This window comes from Falco cherrug, chromosome 10, assembly GCF_023634085.1.
Source record: "Falco cherrug isolate bFalChe1 chromosome 10, bFalChe1.pri, whole genome shotgun sequence".
In the NCBI taxonomy this organism is placed as follows: Eukaryota; Metazoa; Chordata; class Aves; order Falconiformes; family Falconidae; genus Falco; species Falco cherrug.
This window is the reverse complement of record NC_073706.1, coordinates 651,444-670,449: the sequence shown is the minus strand read 5'-3', so window position 1 is coordinate 670,449 and position 19,006 is coordinate 651,444. Positions and strand designations below refer to the sequence as shown.

General features: G+C 56.5%; 1 protein-coding gene across 11 annotated transcripts in view; it reads right to left on the bottom strand.

Moving 5' to 3' along the window:
* Positions 1–19,006, bottom strand: part of CHD6 (chromodomain helicase DNA binding protein 6) — a 92,961-nt gene that overhangs the window by 14,354 nt on the left and 59,601 nt on the right. For all 11 annotated transcript variants that reach the window (XM_055721637.1, XM_055721641.1, XM_055721638.1 and 8 more), the window contains 16 exons: positions 18,629–18,884; positions 17,925–18,135; positions 17,216–17,411; positions 16,504–16,668; positions 15,927–16,106; positions 14,605–14,715; positions 11,094–11,296; positions 10,495–10,694; positions 7,099–7,258; positions 6,578–6,667; positions 5,534–5,637; positions 4,705–4,834; positions 4,376–4,436; positions 3,586–3,643; positions 2,681–2,900; positions 390–598 (listed from right to left, as the gene is read on the bottom strand). In XM_055721637.1, the coding sequence (XP_055577612.1) occupies positions 390–598; positions 2,681–2,900; positions 3,586–3,643; positions 4,376–4,436; positions 4,705–4,834; positions 5,534–5,637; positions 6,578–6,667; positions 7,099–7,258; positions 10,495–10,694; positions 11,094–11,296; positions 14,605–14,715; positions 15,927–16,106; positions 16,504–16,668; positions 17,216–17,411; positions 17,925–18,135; positions 18,629–18,884 (2,554 nt within the window). The remainder of the gene's footprint in view (positions 1–389; positions 599–2,680; positions 2,901–3,585; positions 3,644–4,375; positions 4,437–4,704; positions 4,835–5,533; positions 5,638–6,577; positions 6,668–7,098; positions 7,259–10,494; positions 10,695–11,093; positions 11,297–14,604; positions 14,716–15,926; positions 16,107–16,503; positions 16,669–17,215; positions 17,412–17,924; positions 18,136–18,628; positions 18,885–19,006) is intronic.

Below are 19,006 nucleotides of genomic sequence, written 5' to 3'. Positions count from 1 at the left end.
GCAGCTATACATATCACCCAAACAATCCCAAGCTCCAGTGTGGAGGAGATGTGATCTGCTGCTTCTCTACTTCTCCTCCCTCACATCTAGAGGTTGCCGTCTTGTATAAAATTGGTTGTGATTTCATGGGAGAGCTCTGTGAGAGCAGGGGCTGGAACCCACAGGGCTGCCCTACCTTCCCATTGTGCTGGGGAGGCGGTACACAATGGGTGACAAGGCAGCCAGAAATGCACATGGCTTCTGCAAGCCTTCTGCCTGCCATCTTGCTGCCTCTGTCTCTGAAACTCTGCCCTTGCTCTCCTGCTCCACAAGAGCAGTGGGACCTTTTCTAACCTATGGCTACATGGACCTACCATTACCCCTCCACAGGCCATGCAGTTTCCACTCACCATCCTCTTTCCACAGTGGGAGACCACAGACATTCTTGCACATGGCCACAAAGCTGTAAAAGTACTTCTCCAGGCTCTCATCTGTCTTCTTCTCCAGTCGAGAGATCGCTCGGAACTGGGCCCAGTCAAAGACCTTTTTCTCCTGGTCATAGATAACCCCAAAGGAGGAGACAGTGCGGTAGAAATCTGCCTGTTCCCTCCTGGTCCACCTGTGGGACGGGGAGGAGACATGAACACGACTGAGACACATTCTGGTCCCAGCATTGGCAAGGCACCAGGCGGAGGCTCCAAGATGACCATCTAGTTACTGCCCATGAGTTTTGGGGGAGCTGCCAGGAGGAGCACACCAGGGAGATCACCACAACCCGAGATCCTCTGCCTTAAGGCACATAGTGAGAAGCAAAGGCCATGGGTACTCTGGCTCTTGGCTCACTGTCAAAAAATCACTCTTGACTGTTTGAAAAAAACACGAGATGCAGCTCCTGGCTGTGCTGCCAAGAGAGCGCAGGCTCCAGCAGCTTCTATGGAGGCACAAACCCATCTCACCTACTTGCTTCCTGCAAGTTGTATCATCACCTCCATGGAAAGGCCAACGGAGAGTTGAAATTAGTACCAGGAATTAGAAAGGAAGGTCCTGCAGGCAGAGCTTTCTTCCAGAGGGAAACTGGGACTGGGGTTTGTTGCCTAAGGGTCCCAGTAACAAACACTATCCACCCTACTGACTCCTGTGGACTCCTGGGTGCCCAGGGGTCAGTGTCACCCCTTCCCCACTGAAGGAAAGCAGCCATGGTGATGGGGGCTTTCAGTTACAGCACTGTTCGAGCACAACTTCCATTCTGGCTTGGACCCTCTGAGCTTTCACCTCATGGGTATCACTCAAAGGAATGATCTAGGACAGAGAAGATGAAAAGCATCTTGGGCAAATACAGCCCTCAGCAAACAGAGAGCAGAGAAACAGGTCACAGAGAACAGACCAGGGTGCAAATGGCAGGGCAAGCACAGGAGCAGGTGACAGCACAGAAAGATGAGTGCTGTGGGCGAAAGAAAGCTTAAAGTCAAATCTCGGCTCCTCTGAATTGCAGCTCTGAGCCAGCACCAGCAAGCAGCTCAGACATGTCAAGGGAGAGCAGACAGGGTGACAGCACCCACAGCACTCCCCAGCTGACCAAAATACATAGACCAGCATGTCCATCCCTGCTCCCAGGGGCCTGAGTCCTCTGCAAGTGATATGTGATTCCAAAAAGGAGAGTAACAAGAAGAAAGTTAATAAAAAAATCAATGATCCAAACCAAGGAGCCCAGCAGGGAGTTTGTTGAAAGGCCTCAAGTTAAAGACTGGTGGGAAACTGCTCAAGACACTCCTGCAAGGAGACCCAAAAAAACCCAATGCCCACAGAATTAAAGAGCAGGAAATACCAGGCCGCTGTGGTGCTCACAGCACAACATGCCCCCACCTTGAACAGGGGACGGTACAACTGGAAGGGGTCCAGAGGGAGAAGGAATATCAGTGGGCTGGAGCAGCTTCCATACAAGGAGGCCGTGAACAGAGAATGCAGGGCAGCACTGATACCAAGCAGTTATGTGGGTTCCTTCAATGGGGACAGGTTCACAGGAGACAAAAGCCATTGAGGACTACTGACCGCAGAGAGTCCTTGAGGTTCAGGAAGTCCCAGGGCTGCATACTGGGAACTGGAATTGAAGAAGGCAGCATCACCCTGCTGCATGCCCTCCCCGGTTTCTGCAGAGAGCCACTCAAAGTGCCAGGATGGCCTCAATGTCCTTTCACTTACTGGGATGGAAATGAAATGGGAGCACACTGCAACCAGGATATGCCACCACTGGGCTCCTGAGGTCACGAGCAGGAGGCTAACGCAGAGGCATAAGAGTCATGAGGGTCAGAAAGGCTAATGCACATGGGCTGTGACAGGACTCATCCATCAGCCCTCATCTACAGTGCACAACACTGCTCAGCAGCACCCGCTCTGCTGGGGCTGGGGGGTGATCCCTGGCCCAGCAGACACTGGATTTGACCCTAAAGAGCTGTCTCCTTGCTTCCTTTCACCATGTCACCAGCTGCTACCCACAAACTACAGTGAAGGCTGCTCCCTGGCTGGGTTGGCTGCCTGAGCCACCAGGCTCCCTCACGGCTGGGAGCAGTGTTCCCACCATGCAGAGGTGCATGGGCAGCTGGCTACCCAGACAGCCATGGTGGCATCTACCTGGGTAAATCCAGGAGGGCAGGGATTTCAACTGGCCTAAATGAGCTTTGGAAAGGATGCTCTGCTGTGTTACCTCTTCTGCATTTCTTTGTTCACCGAGTCCATCTCAGAGGCTCTCCTGAACATCTCGTCCTGCAGCCAGTATCCATGGTTACCAGGCATGAGCATCTCGGCACGAGGAGGCAGCTCTTTGCGATTGCAGCGCTGGTAGACGGTGACAAGCCTCCGCAGTCTGGCTGTGAGAGCAGATGAGACAGGCCAGCAGGATCTGTCTGAGTCGGAGCCATCCTGGGCTTCAAACATCAGCAAGGACATTAGTATTTAATGCACACTCAAAGCCACAGATTCCTGCATCCCTCTGGCTGCCTCCGAGAGCTCTCTCCTGCCTTCCCCCTCCCATGGGGTACATGAGGGATCACAGTCATGAGCGGGTAGCTGTGCTGACCATCCCTGGGTCTCTGCACCTCAAAAGCTGCTGATTCACAGCCTCACCATTTCTGAGCTTCCTTTAGAGAGAGCCCAGAGGCAGTACCAGGGCAGAATGATGGCACTGGGCTAGGCCATGCAGGGGGGAGGACTGCACCTCCCCATTCAGCAGCAGGGCCAGCCAGCCCATGGCATCCACCAGCACTGCCCATTGTAGAGACCCTGCACACTCATCTCATGAAGGCAGCTGCATGGACAAGGGCAGGCTAATGGCTTCTAGTCACCCCTGTCTGGCTTTGGCTGGAAACTTTTTCACTGGCTGTCCTGCCATAGGGCCCATCTCTGGGCCACATGTGACTCTGCATGGGGGTGCCCTGACCAAAGTCTGCCTGGGTTAAGGTACCTCACCCCCCCACAGAGAGCGGCTCATCCCCCTCAACCCAGCAGAGTGTCCCTCCCACCCCACAGCACCGGCCTCGCCGCTCTGGCTCCAGCTGCGCCGTGCCTGCTGCTGGGAAGCCATGGTCCATGCTACAGTTGACACAGCCTCACCTGCCACTGGCTCGTCCCGCTTCTCACTGGCTTCGCCCACCCCAGCTGCCACAACGTCCTGCAGAAAGAAACCATCAGAGAGGGCTCTCCAGTCCCACAGAACCTCCTGTACCCACAGCCCACCCAGCCCTGGCAGGGTACAAGGTGGCAGGATGGGCAGGGCTGCATGCTCTGTGTCCTCGGGCTGCAGTTGCTGGCTGCCCTCAGCACACGGGATCCGAGCAGCACAGACAGGGGAGATGACGGCTCAGAGGGGCAGCGCTGTCCTTTTTTGGCTTGGAGGAGGGGGTCCACCACAGTGACACAGGCTGCAGTGCCACTGTGCAGACAGCAGCAGTGTGACAGCCTCTGCTGCTCAGACGAACCCTGCACCCTCCCATGCAGTCTTGTTCACTCTCTTCCTCTCCCCTAGGACTATTTCTTTTGGGACATCCCCGAATCCTTTGCCAGGGTCCCACGTGGCTCCTGAAGCAGAGTGTGACAGCCAGCACCCCTGGCCATCCCCAGCCCTCAATATCCCTCAGCTCCCACGAGGTGGATGCTGCCCAGGTCCACATGAAGAACACAGCAGCAACAGCAGAAGCTGTGCTCCAGCAAGCAGAGACAATGCAGACAGCACGAGGCAGAGCCCATGCATGGAATGGCAAAGCCGCCACACAGCAGGGTCACTGGTACCGCTGGTTCCCCCATGCCCCGCAGCAGAGCTGACAGAGCCAAGCCTGCACTGCAGGGCAGCAAGACAGGCCTGGCAAGAGCAGATGGTGCATGGACCACTGTGAGTCCCACTCACCTCCTGCTTTGGCAGCCCCTCCAGCTTTTCTCCACTGCTGTCTTCCTTTTCCATGCTGCCCCTGGGTAAGAGAGTGAATTAGTCCCTGGTAGTGGCAGCACAGCCCTCTTGGCTGTGGGAGAACTGGTGCTCGTGCCACCCCCCCACACCTCACACTGGGGAGCCAGCTCCCCACTACTTTCTCCCCTGCCCACTGTGCTCAGATGCACTGTGCTTCCTTCCTCCTCCCTGCGCATAGCCCACTCCACAGCACTGCCTCACTGCCAGCATGGCCCCCAAGAGTGAGCCAGACAGCCCCCCTGGAGAGCTTGGCTCCATCCCCTACCCACCTTTCAGCAGCATCCTGGGCTCCATCGCTGACACCCTGCTCTGCAGAAAGCAGCTTCTCGTCTGGCATGCCCACCTTCTCCAGAAAGCACAGCGCCGGGTCTGCCCTCATGGCATTGTACCTCTCGTAACCTGCCAGCCGCCACAGGCCATCAAGAAGAAAGACAACAAAAAGCCAGGCCTGAGCCTGGTTCAGGCAAACCTCCTGCTCTGTGGGACACAGCTCCCCACCTGGCTCTCACTCTTTGTGCTGCTGTGAGAGCAATTCTCACCCTCAGAAATTCAGAGCACTTTCCCAAAAGCTGCTAATTGCTTTGCAGCCCCTGGGCAGCAGGCAGAGAGGTCAGTCTTTCCATCCTACCAGGCAGCCCTGCTCCGTAGGCTGGGTGCACATAGGCTGGGTGCACGGAACTGCGCACTGCATCTGTGGCAGGCTGCAGCTGGAAGCAAACAGCCCCACGCCTCCTGGAAGCCACAGCAGGACTTCATGACAAGGCTGAGGATGCCCAGACAGGCTCTGTGCCTTCCTCCTCACCCTCAGGTGGCAATTGCATGCTGCTCCTGGCAAACTAGAGGAGTCTGCCACAAGTCCAGGCACGGCCACCCTGGGCACCGCAGTGCGCCTATTCCACCACCCAAATGAGCTGGCAGCAGCGCAGCTGCCAGCACCTGGGGAGAGCTGCCTTAGCACTGTGTGGCTGTGGTGCATGGCTGCAGCTCTGCTCCCCTTGCACTGACGTGACATCCCCTACAGGTACTGGAGCTCTGGCCAGATGCTCCATTTGGGTCCCTCTCGTGCACTAGCACCCACCAGACAAGCTGGGTACACACCATGCTTGAAGACGCCAATAAGCAGGGATTTATCAGCTTCGGCATTCCACCAGTCCACCGGGATCTCCACGTAGTCAATGTCTGGCAGCAGAACATCCAGCTCCCTGTGGCAGACAAGGTATGAATGCCCCTCTCCCGGCCTCACCAGACACTGGAGCACACTGGGCACTGCTGAGCAGGGGCAGGGGGGAGACAGGAGCCATCACTCGCTGGCATGGGGACAATTAATGAATGCAAGGCTGGCCTAGGGCCCCACCATGGCCTGGCATGCACGCCTCCCTGGCCTCAGAGAGCTGGAGCCTTGGCTCTACTGCAACCCACTGCCTTTCCCATCCTCTTTCTCTAGGAGATGGGGAGGCTGCACAGCTCCTCTCCTCTCCCACCCAAGCAACAGCAAAGGACTGGAGATTCTATCTGATCTGAACAGCATCTCTTGGGGGAAACCAGCTGAAACCTACCAGCCCCAGAAGAATAGCAGGTCTGGTGGGGTGGGCTGCAACATCCCCTCTGTACAGGCTCACGCTGATGGAGCTGTGCTGGGGAAGGCAGCAGCCCCTACTCCTTGGCATATCACACACTTCTCTGAAGCACTGAGAGCCGAGTCTTTACAGGCTGCGGGCTCAGTGGCATTAACAGAGCCTGTTGGTCCCCTTGTCCTCTGTGCTGGAAAGGGACGGCAGGCCACAGCAATGGAGCACGCTCTGCTCTGAGGCCTGGCCCCCAGTCTCTGTGGGCTCCCACTTTGGATTAGAGGCCATGCAGGCTGCAGGGTCTCCCCGAGTGGCCTCAGCACGCCCCAGACTGGCACTGCAGCCTCAGAGCTGCTCCAACAGGGCTGCCATGGCTGCAGTCCCTGCTCAAGCAGAGCTGCCATCTAAGGATGAAGTTTTGCCTGAGCAAGGTCTGGGGATTTAACCATGGGGTCTGATTCACCCACAGCTGCAGCGAGCCCAGACGTGGCTGGGCTGGATGGCTGTGGAAGTGCTTGAGCACTGCCACCACCTCCCCGAGAAGCAGTGCAGGGGTTCACCATAAGGTCCCTACCTGGCAGGGGTTCCCTCGAAGGCTTTGTCTGCAGCCTCCCCCAGCACTTCAGCCTTCAGGTAGTAGAGCATTCGCACCCGCAGCAGAACCCTGTCCCGGGGCAGCAAAGAGGAACATATGCTAGCATGCAAGTGCTCAGATGCCAGCCTAGGGTCTGGCCCAACAGCTCTTGCTAGAGTGTTTGCAGGGGGATGCTCTGAGAGTCAGCAAGGCCAGGGAAACCTGCTCGACGCTGTGTTTCCCCACGTGGGAGGGCCCACCTTCTCAAAGCAGGATGGGCACTGGCCACGTGGCATCACACCACAGTGCCCAGCCCTGCAATCTGCTGGGGCCCTGTGGCTGGAGATTTGCTGTCAGGACATGGCTCCCATTAACTGAAGGAGCTTCTGAGAGTGGTGCAGCAGCTGGAGCACAGTGATCCTGCGTGGGTTGTGAGCCCTTTGCAGCTCCCTCCCACCCTCCTCATGCTAAAAGCCCTCAGCCCACGGTGTCCATGAGCTGGCGTGGGCTCCTGCACTCACTTGTTGCAGTGCTGTTTGAGGTGCTTCTTGTAGCTGTCATCATGCAGGACGACCTCAGGGTTGCAGGTGGCAAGCCAGTCCGCGTTCTTTATCTCAGGAAGCAGCATCTGGTTCTTCGTCTTCTTCCCCTTCCTGCCTCTGGGCACTGGTGCTGACAAGCCTGTAACAGCAAGTGGCAGCCAGTGAGCACCATGGGCACCGTGTGCCAGGCCAGGCACCACCACAAGGCATCTCTGGTGCTGTGGTGCCCAGACAGGGCAGCAGAGCCGGGGAGCTGGAGGAGGCTGCTGCAAAGCTCCTGGCTGCAGGCTGGCAAGCCAGGGTGGGGGAAATGCACATGGTAAACACAGAGCATGGGAGGCTCCGTCTCCAAGAAAAACTCAGGGATCACCACAGAAACTGAACTGCTGAGAGTTCTCAGTGCAGCGCTGAGCCCAAAGGATAACATGGCCCCTTGACATATAAAAATATCGCACAGAAGCACGCAAGTGACCTTGGTCCTGGGCACAACTCTTAGAGCCCTACCTAGACACTACAGCAAGCTCTGACGTTTACCCTATGGGGACAACAAAATGATTTGGGACAAGAGTTCAAACAAGAGACTCCCAAATGATCAAGGACCAGAAGACAATCCTGATGATCTGATCTGTAAGGGCTGTTTCCCATTCAGTGCATCAGGAGGAGGGCTGTGGGGGAACCAGATCACTGCAGAGGGCATTTACACTTGGTAAACATACCAAAGGGAAAAGGGACGCAGGCCCGGCTGGCTGACAAAGATAAAATGAGATCCCGTGGCTGGAGCTGAAAATTAAACACATTTTCAACCTTGAAATAACATGCAGAACGTGGAAACAACTCCTGGTAGGGTCACTATTGTTTGGGGTCTTCCAAGAGGGATGAGTTGCTTCCCTGGGCAGCCGCCTCCAAGGCAGGGTCCTGCGGATGTCCTCTCCTGCCTATGTGTGCAAAGGGGAAAGAAGTGCCTCAGCAACCCTGTCCCATCCATCTGGTCTTGTGACACCAAGGATGAAAAGAGTGTCACCGTGTCCCCAACACCTGTGTAAATTTTGCAGCTCCATGACAGGACCAGAGCTGCAGCCCAGGTGGCTGCTGGAGGCCTGCAGTGGGCACCAGGGCTCCTGTCCCCAGCACTGGATCAGCCTGACGAACTCTGGGCAAACGCTGTTTCCTCAGCAGCTGGGCCTCTGGAAGGCAGGACAGTGCTGAATCACAGCAGAGCTCCGAGCTGGGCTGCCCACATGCTGCGCTTGCCCCTTGTAGTCACGCAGATATGGGACTGAGAAGAAACAATCCCAGGATGTGCTATAGCAAAGGCTGGAGGTTTCTGCTGCTTCCTGCACATCAGGGAGGCCCAGAGCTTGTCTTGCCTGGTCAGCTCTCTGCAAACGTGGGTGGTACCTCAGGCTCCTTGGCAAGCCACAGCAGCACCTGCCAAGTGGCTGCTCTGCACTGGAGGGTTCTGCTCTCCTCCAGCTCCTGAGGTCAGGCTAAACGGTTTAATCATCCCTCTGGCCAAGACCACATGGAGATTTCACTGGTGGGAAAAGCCATTCTGAAGAGGTCATGCAGAAGCTCCCAGTTGCTTCCCTCTGCTAAACATCCAATTTTTGTGCTGCTCTTGCACTCAAGCATTCCTGACCCTCCACTGAAACCACAGCTTGTTCGTTACTTGGTATTACCCAAATCAAGCTCGTTCCTATCAGCCAGTTTATTTCTCACTCTTGTTCTGGTCCCCACAGGGCTCTCAAGTCCAGTCCCAGCACCACTCTGGGCAGGCCATGTGCTCAGACCTCACACTGTAAAGCCAGTCAGACATTTCCAGACAGAAGGAAATGGTGATGCTGGGTTTTAAGTGCCAAGTAACACACAGTGTTCTCAGGGCTCAGCAACAGCACTACTCCAGAACAGCCTTTCCTGTGCTCCACCACCTCAAAACAGGAGAGCCAGGTCTCAGTCTGGCTCCCTGATGCCCAAAGCAGGCTGGAGAGTCCCAGCCTCCTCATTACTCACCTTGTGCCACAGATCACAAGTGCACAACTAGCAGCACACAGCCATGGTGCTCTGACCACTCCGAGGCAGAGCTGGGCCCGCCCCCACCCCCTGCCAGCCCTCCCGGCACAACTCACCTGTCCTGAAAGCCGCAGGATGCAGGCACTGTGCTGCTAGGTCAGTGCAGAATCCTCTGACACAGAACGGGCAGCAACCACATCTCCCACGCCACAACCTTGCAGTGATCCAAGATGCCAGCACTGGCTGTGTCTTTGTACCATTAAAGACAAAAGCCACTGCGGCTGCACGATGCTGTTTGCATGGCAGGCTCTATTAGCCATACTGCTCCAGCCCCAAGGGATGCCGACAGAGAGCAGACACTGCAAGCAGGGGGTGAATCTGCAGTGCCCTGCTGTCCAGGCAGAGCCAGAGACAGGGGCTGGAGAAGGCTCTGGGTGGTCCCTGTCAGAATCTGAGGATACAGTGGAAGCCTCCACGCAACAGAATGCAGACGCAATTACAGACTGGTCATGTGGTGTGATATGTGGCACTCACACATAATGGAAAATAAGCATACGAGTCCTCTGACCAGGGAAGGCCCAGCCAAACCTGAGATAAAGGGTCCTGCTAGATGGAGTCAGAGAAGGCAGCATCACCTGGGTAGGATTCTGCAATGCAGAAGTCTCAGGACAAACCAACACTGGATCTCCATGCGTCAGGGCAGGCACTGCAGACCAGTAGGTCTGGGACAAGAACCGTGATGAGAGGAGGCACAAGCTGGTGACCTGGCATGAGATGGCTGCACAGACTGCACTGCCAGCTTCCCCAGTGCAGCCATGAGTGCCACGCCTGGTGCTAGGGCTGGGATTGCCAACAGGCACAGGTAAGGTCCCTGCACAACGATCCACACCACGTCCTGTGATACCCTGAGGAACAGTCAGGCAGGTCTACGCTCTGAGTGGAATAAATACCCTCACATCTATCACCCCCAATGTGTTCATACAGTCACCAGCACCCCACAAGCTCACTGCCCAGTGTTTCCCTGTGTGTGGGAACCCTGACAGTATTCACAGGCCAGAGGAAACCGTGTGGGAGTGGAATGGCATCTCTGCTCCCACTACAAGGCGCTCTCTGCACCAGCCATGGCACTGGAAGCCAGAAAACAGCCTTCCCCACCCAGCTAGCCTCTGCTGCTGGCTCTGAGGGTCAGTGTGGAGGTCAGTCCCATGGCAGCTACCTTCTCTGTGCAGAGAGAGTGATGGTGCTCAAGCACAGCTGCTTGATGGCTGTTTCAGTCAGCTCTGCTTTGAATTCTGCAGCCTTGGACCCGTAGGCTGACACAGTGGCGGTGGGTACAGGTGCAATGGCAGAGAGAACACGCAATACCTGAGTGATTTTGCAGAGCCTGGTTCTGCCCGTCCTTCGTCGGTGTGATGAGATCCCAGATAAAACTCTTAATCTTCTCATCCCCCTTGTAGTGTTTGACGCAATAGACCAGCAAGGCCCGACAAATCATCTCCATGTCCTTCTCATTCAGGTGCCACTTGAACCGCCCATGGGTCAGGATATCTTTCCAGCGTCCCCAGCTGGAACAGAGTAAACATTCCTGTGCAACTAGAGACCTCACTGGCATCTCTCTCCAGGAAGCTCACTCAGAGGCATGGCCCCGCCAGCTCCCCTGGACAGGGGTGTTGAGCCCCCACAACAGCAGGAAGCAGGGAGGGGTGAGGTTTGCCCCGCACTGAACAGATCAGAGGCAGGAGCAGACTCTGGAAGCACCAACTGCCAGCTCATGCTTTGCCCCCCAACACTCCTTCCATCCCAAATGTTCACTTAGAGCCCAGGTCCCACCAGGAAGGTCACTGCTGGAAGGAGGGGACACTGCAAGCAGGATTGTCAGAAAGTGGCTGGGGCAGCGAGTGGCCCACGTGCACACTGGGGCAGCTGGAGGCTGTGGCCATACTCTCTGGGAGGGGATCACTCACCCGAATATGAGCAGATTCTTCTCCACGCGGAAGCACTCAGCCCGCAGGTACCGTCGTGTCTTCTCATTGAAGCGCCGTGAGCGTGTGGGTCGCTCATCCGAGTCACTGTCCAGCTCAGAGAACTCCATCAGCTCATCCTCTTCAAAGGAGTTGTAGTGTTTGGTTTGCTTCCGCACTCGGGGCCTGTCGATGACCAGGCTCTCCTATGAGGGACAGAGGAGAATGTGCTCAGGTATGGGCAGAAGCACCTGCCTTCCATCAGGGCACACTATGTCCTCTTCACATGGTCACCCTGCTCTGCTCACACCTCTGGTTTCCAGCTTACCAGCCCCGTGGCCAGCCACATCCTTCCCACTGGGATACCTGCATGCAGCTTTGCCCGCACACACGAGAGAACTCCTGGACAGCACAGAATTCAGCCTGAATGATGACAGCCGGAAAATCAGGCCCTCTGGGTGCAAACTGCTGAACACCAGCAGCTGATTCAGCTCTGAATCACACTCTTGCCCCCCTCCAGTGCTGCATGCACCAAATGCTGTGCTGGACATGGCGTAATTTCTATGTCAGGGTGGACAGGTGGGCTGGAAGAGGAAAGGCAGCTCCCAAGAAGGTGCAGGAGGGAGCAATATGAAATTAAATTGCATGTACCTGCCTCCTCTCCTTCCCCCTACCCTGTTGAATGAATCCATGTCATCTCAATCTGATGGATTTCACGCATGTGACACACACCCACCCACTCACCCACCCACCCTCTCCCATTCTCCTGCTAGAGCAGTGAGCTCGGCAGGGCCATGGGGCCTCGCTCTTGCTGCAAACACTGTCTCTACAGTGCTGCCGCCTTAGCTGGAATTGCGGCAGGCCCCAGGGCCACATTGATGCCAGCTGCAGCACCCTGCGCTCAATGGAGGAGCCGGCAGGAGGGGCATAGGTTGCAGCCGAGCCCACCAGCTCTGCAGGACCAGCAGAAAGATGAGACCCCATCTGTCCACTCCTGCCTCCCGACAGGCAGTCACCAAACCCTTCCAGCTCCTCAGTGCTCAGCTAGAGAGTTCCTGTTGTGGGCAGAGCAGGCAGCAGCCGGGAACAAGGATGCTGCCCCCACGAGATGCTCCCCAGAGGCACATAGGGAACGTCCAGCAGCTCTGCTACCAGGCCAGGAGAAGCCAAGCACTGGCTTGCCAAAGCTCCTGGGAATGAGCCAATTTGCCAATAAGGGCAAAACACAAGACTTCAGGAGCATATTTACAGTCTGCAATCCCCACACCCAGACATGGCGATGGGCCTGCCAGATTCACTTAATTTTACTTTTTGTTCCCATCCCTGAAGGCAGGGCTGCAAACGCTGATGGAGGAAAGAGTGGCAGAATCCAAACCTGTCCTTACTTGCTCCATTGAGCCAGGAGAAGCCCTGGGAAGCTCCCTTGATCCCTATTCATATAGAGCTTTTAGAGAGATTTGTTTCTAAAGCAACGTGTGGATATTGGGCCTGACCCGCACAGTCTTTGAACAACTCCCCAGGCTTCGGTGAACATTACTGATATTCAGTGGGATATGGAAAGGCAGCACAAGGGAACATTTGACACTGTAAGAGAGGGTAAGTACCAGCAGAGTTGCCCAAGCCAGAGCTCCTCTTGTGACACCCCTTATGCTGTCAGGGCCAAACCCAGTTGGCCCAGACAACTTCGCTTGCACCCTCTTGCTCAGAGGAGATGAGAAGTTGAGTAAGAGGGAGCGTCTGCAGGCACCACACAGGGCTGTGTACATCCCCTGAGGTGCTGCGCCCCTGGTAGCCCCCTCCCCAGCTTGCTCTGATCTAGGACAGAGCTGAGACCCAAACCAGACCAAGCATCCACACACAGTGATGCTCTTGACAAACCCAGTGCCACAGCCATGACATTCAACCTCCCTGCAACCTGCCTTCATCTGTGAGCACAAACGAGGAGGGGAAGCAGCATGGCACCTCAGAACCCTCACAGTACTGGTGTGTTCACCACAAAGAGCCATTTCTTCTGCAAAGAGGTGCTGCCTTCCAGCCACCAGCCACCACCTGCTGCAGCCCAGCCAGTACACAGCTCCCACTACAACACCACTTGCTCAGCAAGGGCCCCCAGTTCCAGGGGTGCCCTCATATCCATGAAGCCAGTGACAGGCTGGTACCTGAGGGTGCCAGTGTGCCTGGCACATGCCTCTTGATCATCAGTGTTGCAGCTCCTCAAAATCCTCCCGTGCTGCTGCTGAAACCCACACATTAAACATTACGAATACATCAGAACAGAGAAGTGTGGTTATTATGGTTGTTACCTTGGCATTAAACAGGACCATGTGATGCACAACTGATTGCAGGGACCTGCCTACTGAGATATTACCTGCTCCCCACCAGCTTCAACTAACTGCAAGTCTTCTTTGCTTCTAGGTCACTAAATGGCTGGACTTGCTGCTGGGTTAAAGGCTCCCTGAGCAGGCCCACGCATACTGTGGCCCTGCTAGGGGCCCAGAGGGACACCTGGAGAGAGGAGAGGGAGCCTGGGCCAGCAAGTACAGTTGCACACAGCACAGCTTCCTCTCTGCCTGCTGCTGGGAGAGCTGGTGTGCCCTGCTGTGTTTCACCATGACAAATACCACCTCCTTAACCATGGAGACCTGGGGTGGTGGGAGCAGGGGGCTGCAGTGAAATAAATGTGCCTGGCACTGTGAGCTCCAGGGCTGAAGGGGCTGGAGCATACTAACTCATGTCAGCTCACCAGGCCTCCACCAGAGCTGCCAGGCCAAATGCTCCCCTCTGCCCAGGTTCCAGGGCTCACAGGGACTTGGGTTTAGGCTGAGGTATGGTTACACAGCTTCCCCCAAGCATGGGAAGAGCCTTGCTCACCCCACCAATCCCCAGCCACAGCAAAAGCTGCTACTTGGGCCCCTTTGTGTCCTGCCAGGCACACAGCAGCTTGGCCCTGGCGTGCCTCAAGCTATTGAAGGTCTCTGGGCTTGGTGAGACAGCCAGGGATCCAAGATCAGAACTGGCATCTGGACAGCAGCATCGGGTCATCCTGGTACTGCTCCACACTGGAGCCCCAGCTGCCCAGTCTGCACCTAACTTGGCAGGCAGTGCGAGGCACTCATGCCTGCCTGTCCTGCGCAGAACTCCAACACAGCTCCAACTCATGCACAGGCAGTCACATTAGTCTGCTGGCTTCACAGGCATGCTGTTGTGCTGGCTGTTTCATCCTCTCCTCCCCTCACATGCTGCCAGCCCCAACTGTCGCCCCTTAACCAGGTCTGGAAGTAGCTGGGAGCACAGACTGAGCACCCTGAAATACCAGGTAGATGCAGCCCACCATGTGGTCAAAGTAATGGCGGCTTTAGCCAGCACTCGTGGGTCAGTCTTCCCTTGCAGTAATTCCTGATGCATAACACATATCCCTTCACAAGCTCAGCAGAAGCATGCAGCTCCTCCTGGAGACCATGCCACGCGGTGTCAGACCAGCTGTGGGGCACACAGGCCACAAGCTGGATCCTACCTTTTCATTCTTGGCATCTGTATCGAGCTCTGCTATCTTGGCCCACTTTTGCCAGAAGTTGGGGTCATCTAAGGAAATGTCAGTTCTGTTTCCCGATGCTACAAAGCTGGCCTGGGAGTGGAAGAAGAGGAGTGAACAGGGTGCAACCCACCATCCAGATGTGCCTTCCCCCATACAGTTCCCCAACACATGTCTACAGTGCACAGTCTTGCTGCCATGAGGTGTTACACCCCATGCTGATACATGCCAGAGGGCTCTTTGTTTGCTTAAGGGAGCTGAACCCCTCTATTCTGCAGTCCCACCTGATCCACTGGAAACAGAGCCTGGGCTGTGCCACCTGCAAGACGAGAAGGGACAGATGGCTTTTGTGCCCTCAGAGGACACAAGCACAGCACTGAGCTGGCTCCTTGGGCTCTCTCCTGTGGGGATGTCAGGGCCACTTGGCACACAGCTTCCCCAGCACAGCAGCGCCCAGCTTCAAGCATTGTGCAGGCCAGCAGCCTGGTCCCGCAAGGCTGGAGTCAGAGCTAGGCTGTGCAGCAGCAGGGCTGTGTTGAAGGTACCACAACTCCTTCCTACACCTCCAGCAGCCCAGGTCACCACCTGCATTTCTGCTTGGCAAAGCACCACACTGAGGCAGCACTGGTGTCTAGAAGGGCAGGGGAGGTGACAGACTGGATGAAATAAGCTCAACCCATGAAAAGAAGACCAGCCCAGCTCAGGACTGGATCTCACCCAGGCTTTGAACTTATCCATCCTCCCCAAGGAGAGGCACAACTCTGCCCACAACAGCACCAGGCAGAGGGTCTAGCTCTGGGCATGGCCTACTGCCATGGCAAGGAGTCCTCAGCCCATTGGAAGAGTAAGCCCTAAACCCTGCAATGCCCTGACTGCGACACAAGAGCAGCTCTGCATCCCTCCCCGCTGCCAGTGTGGTGACAGCGAACAGCCTGGCAATGCCCAGCACCTGGAGGACAGCCCCTGCTCTGCCTTCTTACCAGCTTGAGCGGCTTCAAAGGGAAAGTGGAAACTGGCAAGCTGAACCCTCCTGAATAGCCCCAACAGCACCCACCCAAGCTGGCGGCCCCCTCCTCAAATGCTCTGCTAACCACCAGTGAGACAGGAAACCACACTGCTGCCAGTGAAACCAGCCAGGCCTCACTCCTGGGTGCAGGAGGACAGGCAGGAGCTTGGCCTCCATGCAGACATGTCTCAACACACAGGCAAGAGGTCAGCCCCCCACTACTGCTCTGCATGCTCCCAGCGTGTCCCCTACCACCCTGGGGGGAGCCCCCCTTCCCTCCCGATGGAGCACAGCACACCTTGGCAAAGGTGGAGCCCTTCCCCTCAGACTGGATTGTGATGGTCTGAGTCCTGCGCTGGAGGATCTGATCAATGTCTTCCTCGCAGAACTTCGATCCTTCATCCTCCTCATCCATCAGAGCGCCATAGGCACCCTTCCGCAGCAGGTCCTCCACCTCCATCTTTGAGAGCTGCTGAACCTGCCCAAAACATGGGGGCATCACCAAACTGGCCAGCCTCCCTGGGAACTGCACAACAGGAGAAGACTCTTCCCTCTGCCTCGGGAGGGAGGGAGGGCAGAGATGCCCCAGGCCAATCCAGACCTCCTGATGCTACAGCATAGGCCACTTAAAATGCTGCCTGAGGGACTGTCAGGAATTTCCAGTCCATGTCACCCAGGCACAGCACCACATGCACCCCCTAACCCCGAGGCAGCCTGCCAGGCCAAACAGCAGCAATGCAAGTGTGTGGGACCAGGCTCTCCCTCCCCAGAAGCTTGCCCATGTCTCTGCTCCAACCTGGCAGTGACTTGCAGGGGAAGGAGGTGAGCTCTCCTGTAGTGCCTCCCACCTAGCCCCACTCTGACAGCCAACCTACCCCGTTCGTGCTGCCCTTGCGGTTGATGTCCTGCAACACAGCCTTATCCAGGCCCAGCTTCAGGCTGGCCTTGTCAAACATCTCCCGCTCATAGGAGTTCCTGGTGATGAGGCGATAGACTTTCACTGCCTTGCTCTGCCCGATCCGGTGGCAGCGAGCTTGAGCCTGGGAGTGCAGAGGGCACAGCATCAAGCACAGTGAGCTCGGAAGGATGGGGATCGTGTGGCTTGTGGCACCCTGCAACACCACCCACCACACACCCACCTGAGCCACAGTCAGCTCCCACCCACCAGAGCAGCCGCATCTAGTGCCTGTGGCTGACTTGGCAGGGCTCTGCCAGCGGGTGCTGGTTAGTGCCAGCCCTGCGCAATTGTGGAGCAGGAATCAGAGACCCCTGCACCCCCAGGCAAGGACATGGGGCTCAGGCTAGAGCCTTGGATCTCAGCAGATGGGGGCACCCAGCACTTCAGCCCCTCCAACACCAGGTATGGACAAAGTGCTGCCTCATCTGTGGCCCACTCATGCTTTTAGAGCCACACTGTGATCTTCCCCATGACACATCCCCTCTGCCTGCACTCCTGACAGCTCTCCCAGCATCGCACCCCATGCCCAGTACAGCTGGGTACTGCTGCCCTTCCCTCCCCAGCTAGCATGAGTGACGGGAGCCATGCCATAGGACCTCCTGGCAGCCTGTGCCACTCTGGCCCATTACCTGTAGGTCATTCTGTGGGTTCCAGTCTGAGTCAAAGATGATGCAGGTGTCGGCAGCGGTCAGGTTGATGCCCAGCCCGCCTGCCCGCGTGCACAGGAGAAAGACGAAGCGATCCGAGTCAGGCTTGCAGAAGCGGTCGATGGCAGCTTGGCGCAGATTCCCACGCACCCGCCCATCAATGCGCTCATAGGTGTACCTGCTCAGAGACGGGAGAAGATGAGAGCAGGGTCACAGCAGGGCCCAAACTGGCTGTGGCTTACAAACCCCTTCTTGCTCCTTCCCCTGGGCTGTGTGTGGGCATGCAGGCAGCTCAGACTTACGGGCAGGACCTGTGCACAGGTGGAGGCTCAGGCCTCATCAGCCTGTGTGCACTGTGGTTGTTCCCAGAAGTCATTCCTCTTATGATGGCAAAACCATGACCTCGTCCATGGCACATGCATATGGGGCTCATGGGAACCAGGACCAAGGGAAGGGCCTATTCCCATTTGGTCACTCCTACGACTAGCCCTGGGCAATGCAGAAGGGACAGGTCACAGCTGCCCAGCTTTGGGGTCTCTGCACCCATCGGTAGTAGCCTGTAACTTGGATCCTTTGGTACGTGAGCACAGAATGGCCAAATCCCCACCCTGGGCTGTTGCTACTCTGTGTGTACAGTGCAGGATGGAGGTGATGTGGAGGAGCTGTGGTGAATGCTGAAGCCTGTACTAACCGCCTCTGAATGAGATAGTCTTCAAGGATGTCCAGGCAGCGCACCATCTGAGAGAAGATGAGGACCTTGTGCCCACCAGCAATCAGCTTGGGAAGCAGCTTATCAATGAGCACCAGCTTCCCGGCCGCCTGGATCATTGCCTGCAGCTGGAAGTCTGGTGCCTCTGGGCTGTGTGTTTTACGAAAGTCTTCCAGGATCTTCTCCTCTGCCCCTGCCAGGTGAGAAAGGACGTGAGCTCTTGGCAAGGCTGGCAGTGAAGCTGCCCCCAGCCTCCCATCCAGGACGACAGCAAGCCACCACACAAGGAACAGAACCCATGTAGCTGATCATGTCTAGGGAGGCTGGCTAGAGACCTCCAGAAGCCCCTCCACTCCTGTGACTCTACTTCTTCATGGCTTGCACCAGCTCTTGGCAGATCAAGCCAGGCTGGGATGTTGGAGAGGGTCCTGTGCCAGAACACCCCCAAATATAGCAAGCCTCACAAGACCCTGAGGTGCCCACCAGCAAGCAGCACTTGCAGGGAGCTAGTTTGCCCCTCAGGGCAACAAGGGAGATCACTGCATCCTGTGCTGGGCCTGGATGCACAACCCCACCAGCAGCACATGGCATAAGGGTCTAGGCTGGCTCCCAAGCTACGTGAGCTCTGCAGGTAGTGACCAGCAAATGCTGCAGTGTCCCCCACACCTGCTGTGCACAGCCCTCACCGTTGATGAGATACGGGTGATTGCAGCACTTCCGCAGCTCCATCATAGTGTTGATGAGGTTGGGCATATTGTGCTGGTTGGCACCCTTGGAGAGGAAGGAAAAGTTCTTCTCCAGGATGGCCCGGTAGTATTTCTTCTGGATATTGGTCAGCTCCACCTCAATGATGGTCTCCTGCTTGGGTGCCAGATTCTTCTCTACATCATCCTTCAGCCGTCTCAGCATCATGGGCTTCAGAATGGACTGCAGCTTCTTCACCTGCCAGAGCAAGCGTAGAGATTCACTGCCCTCCCAACACAGCAAGCACGCGCTGACAACAGCGGAAGGGCCTGCAATGCTACAGCCTCCCCAGGCTGGAAACCCAGTACAAATGACCCTGA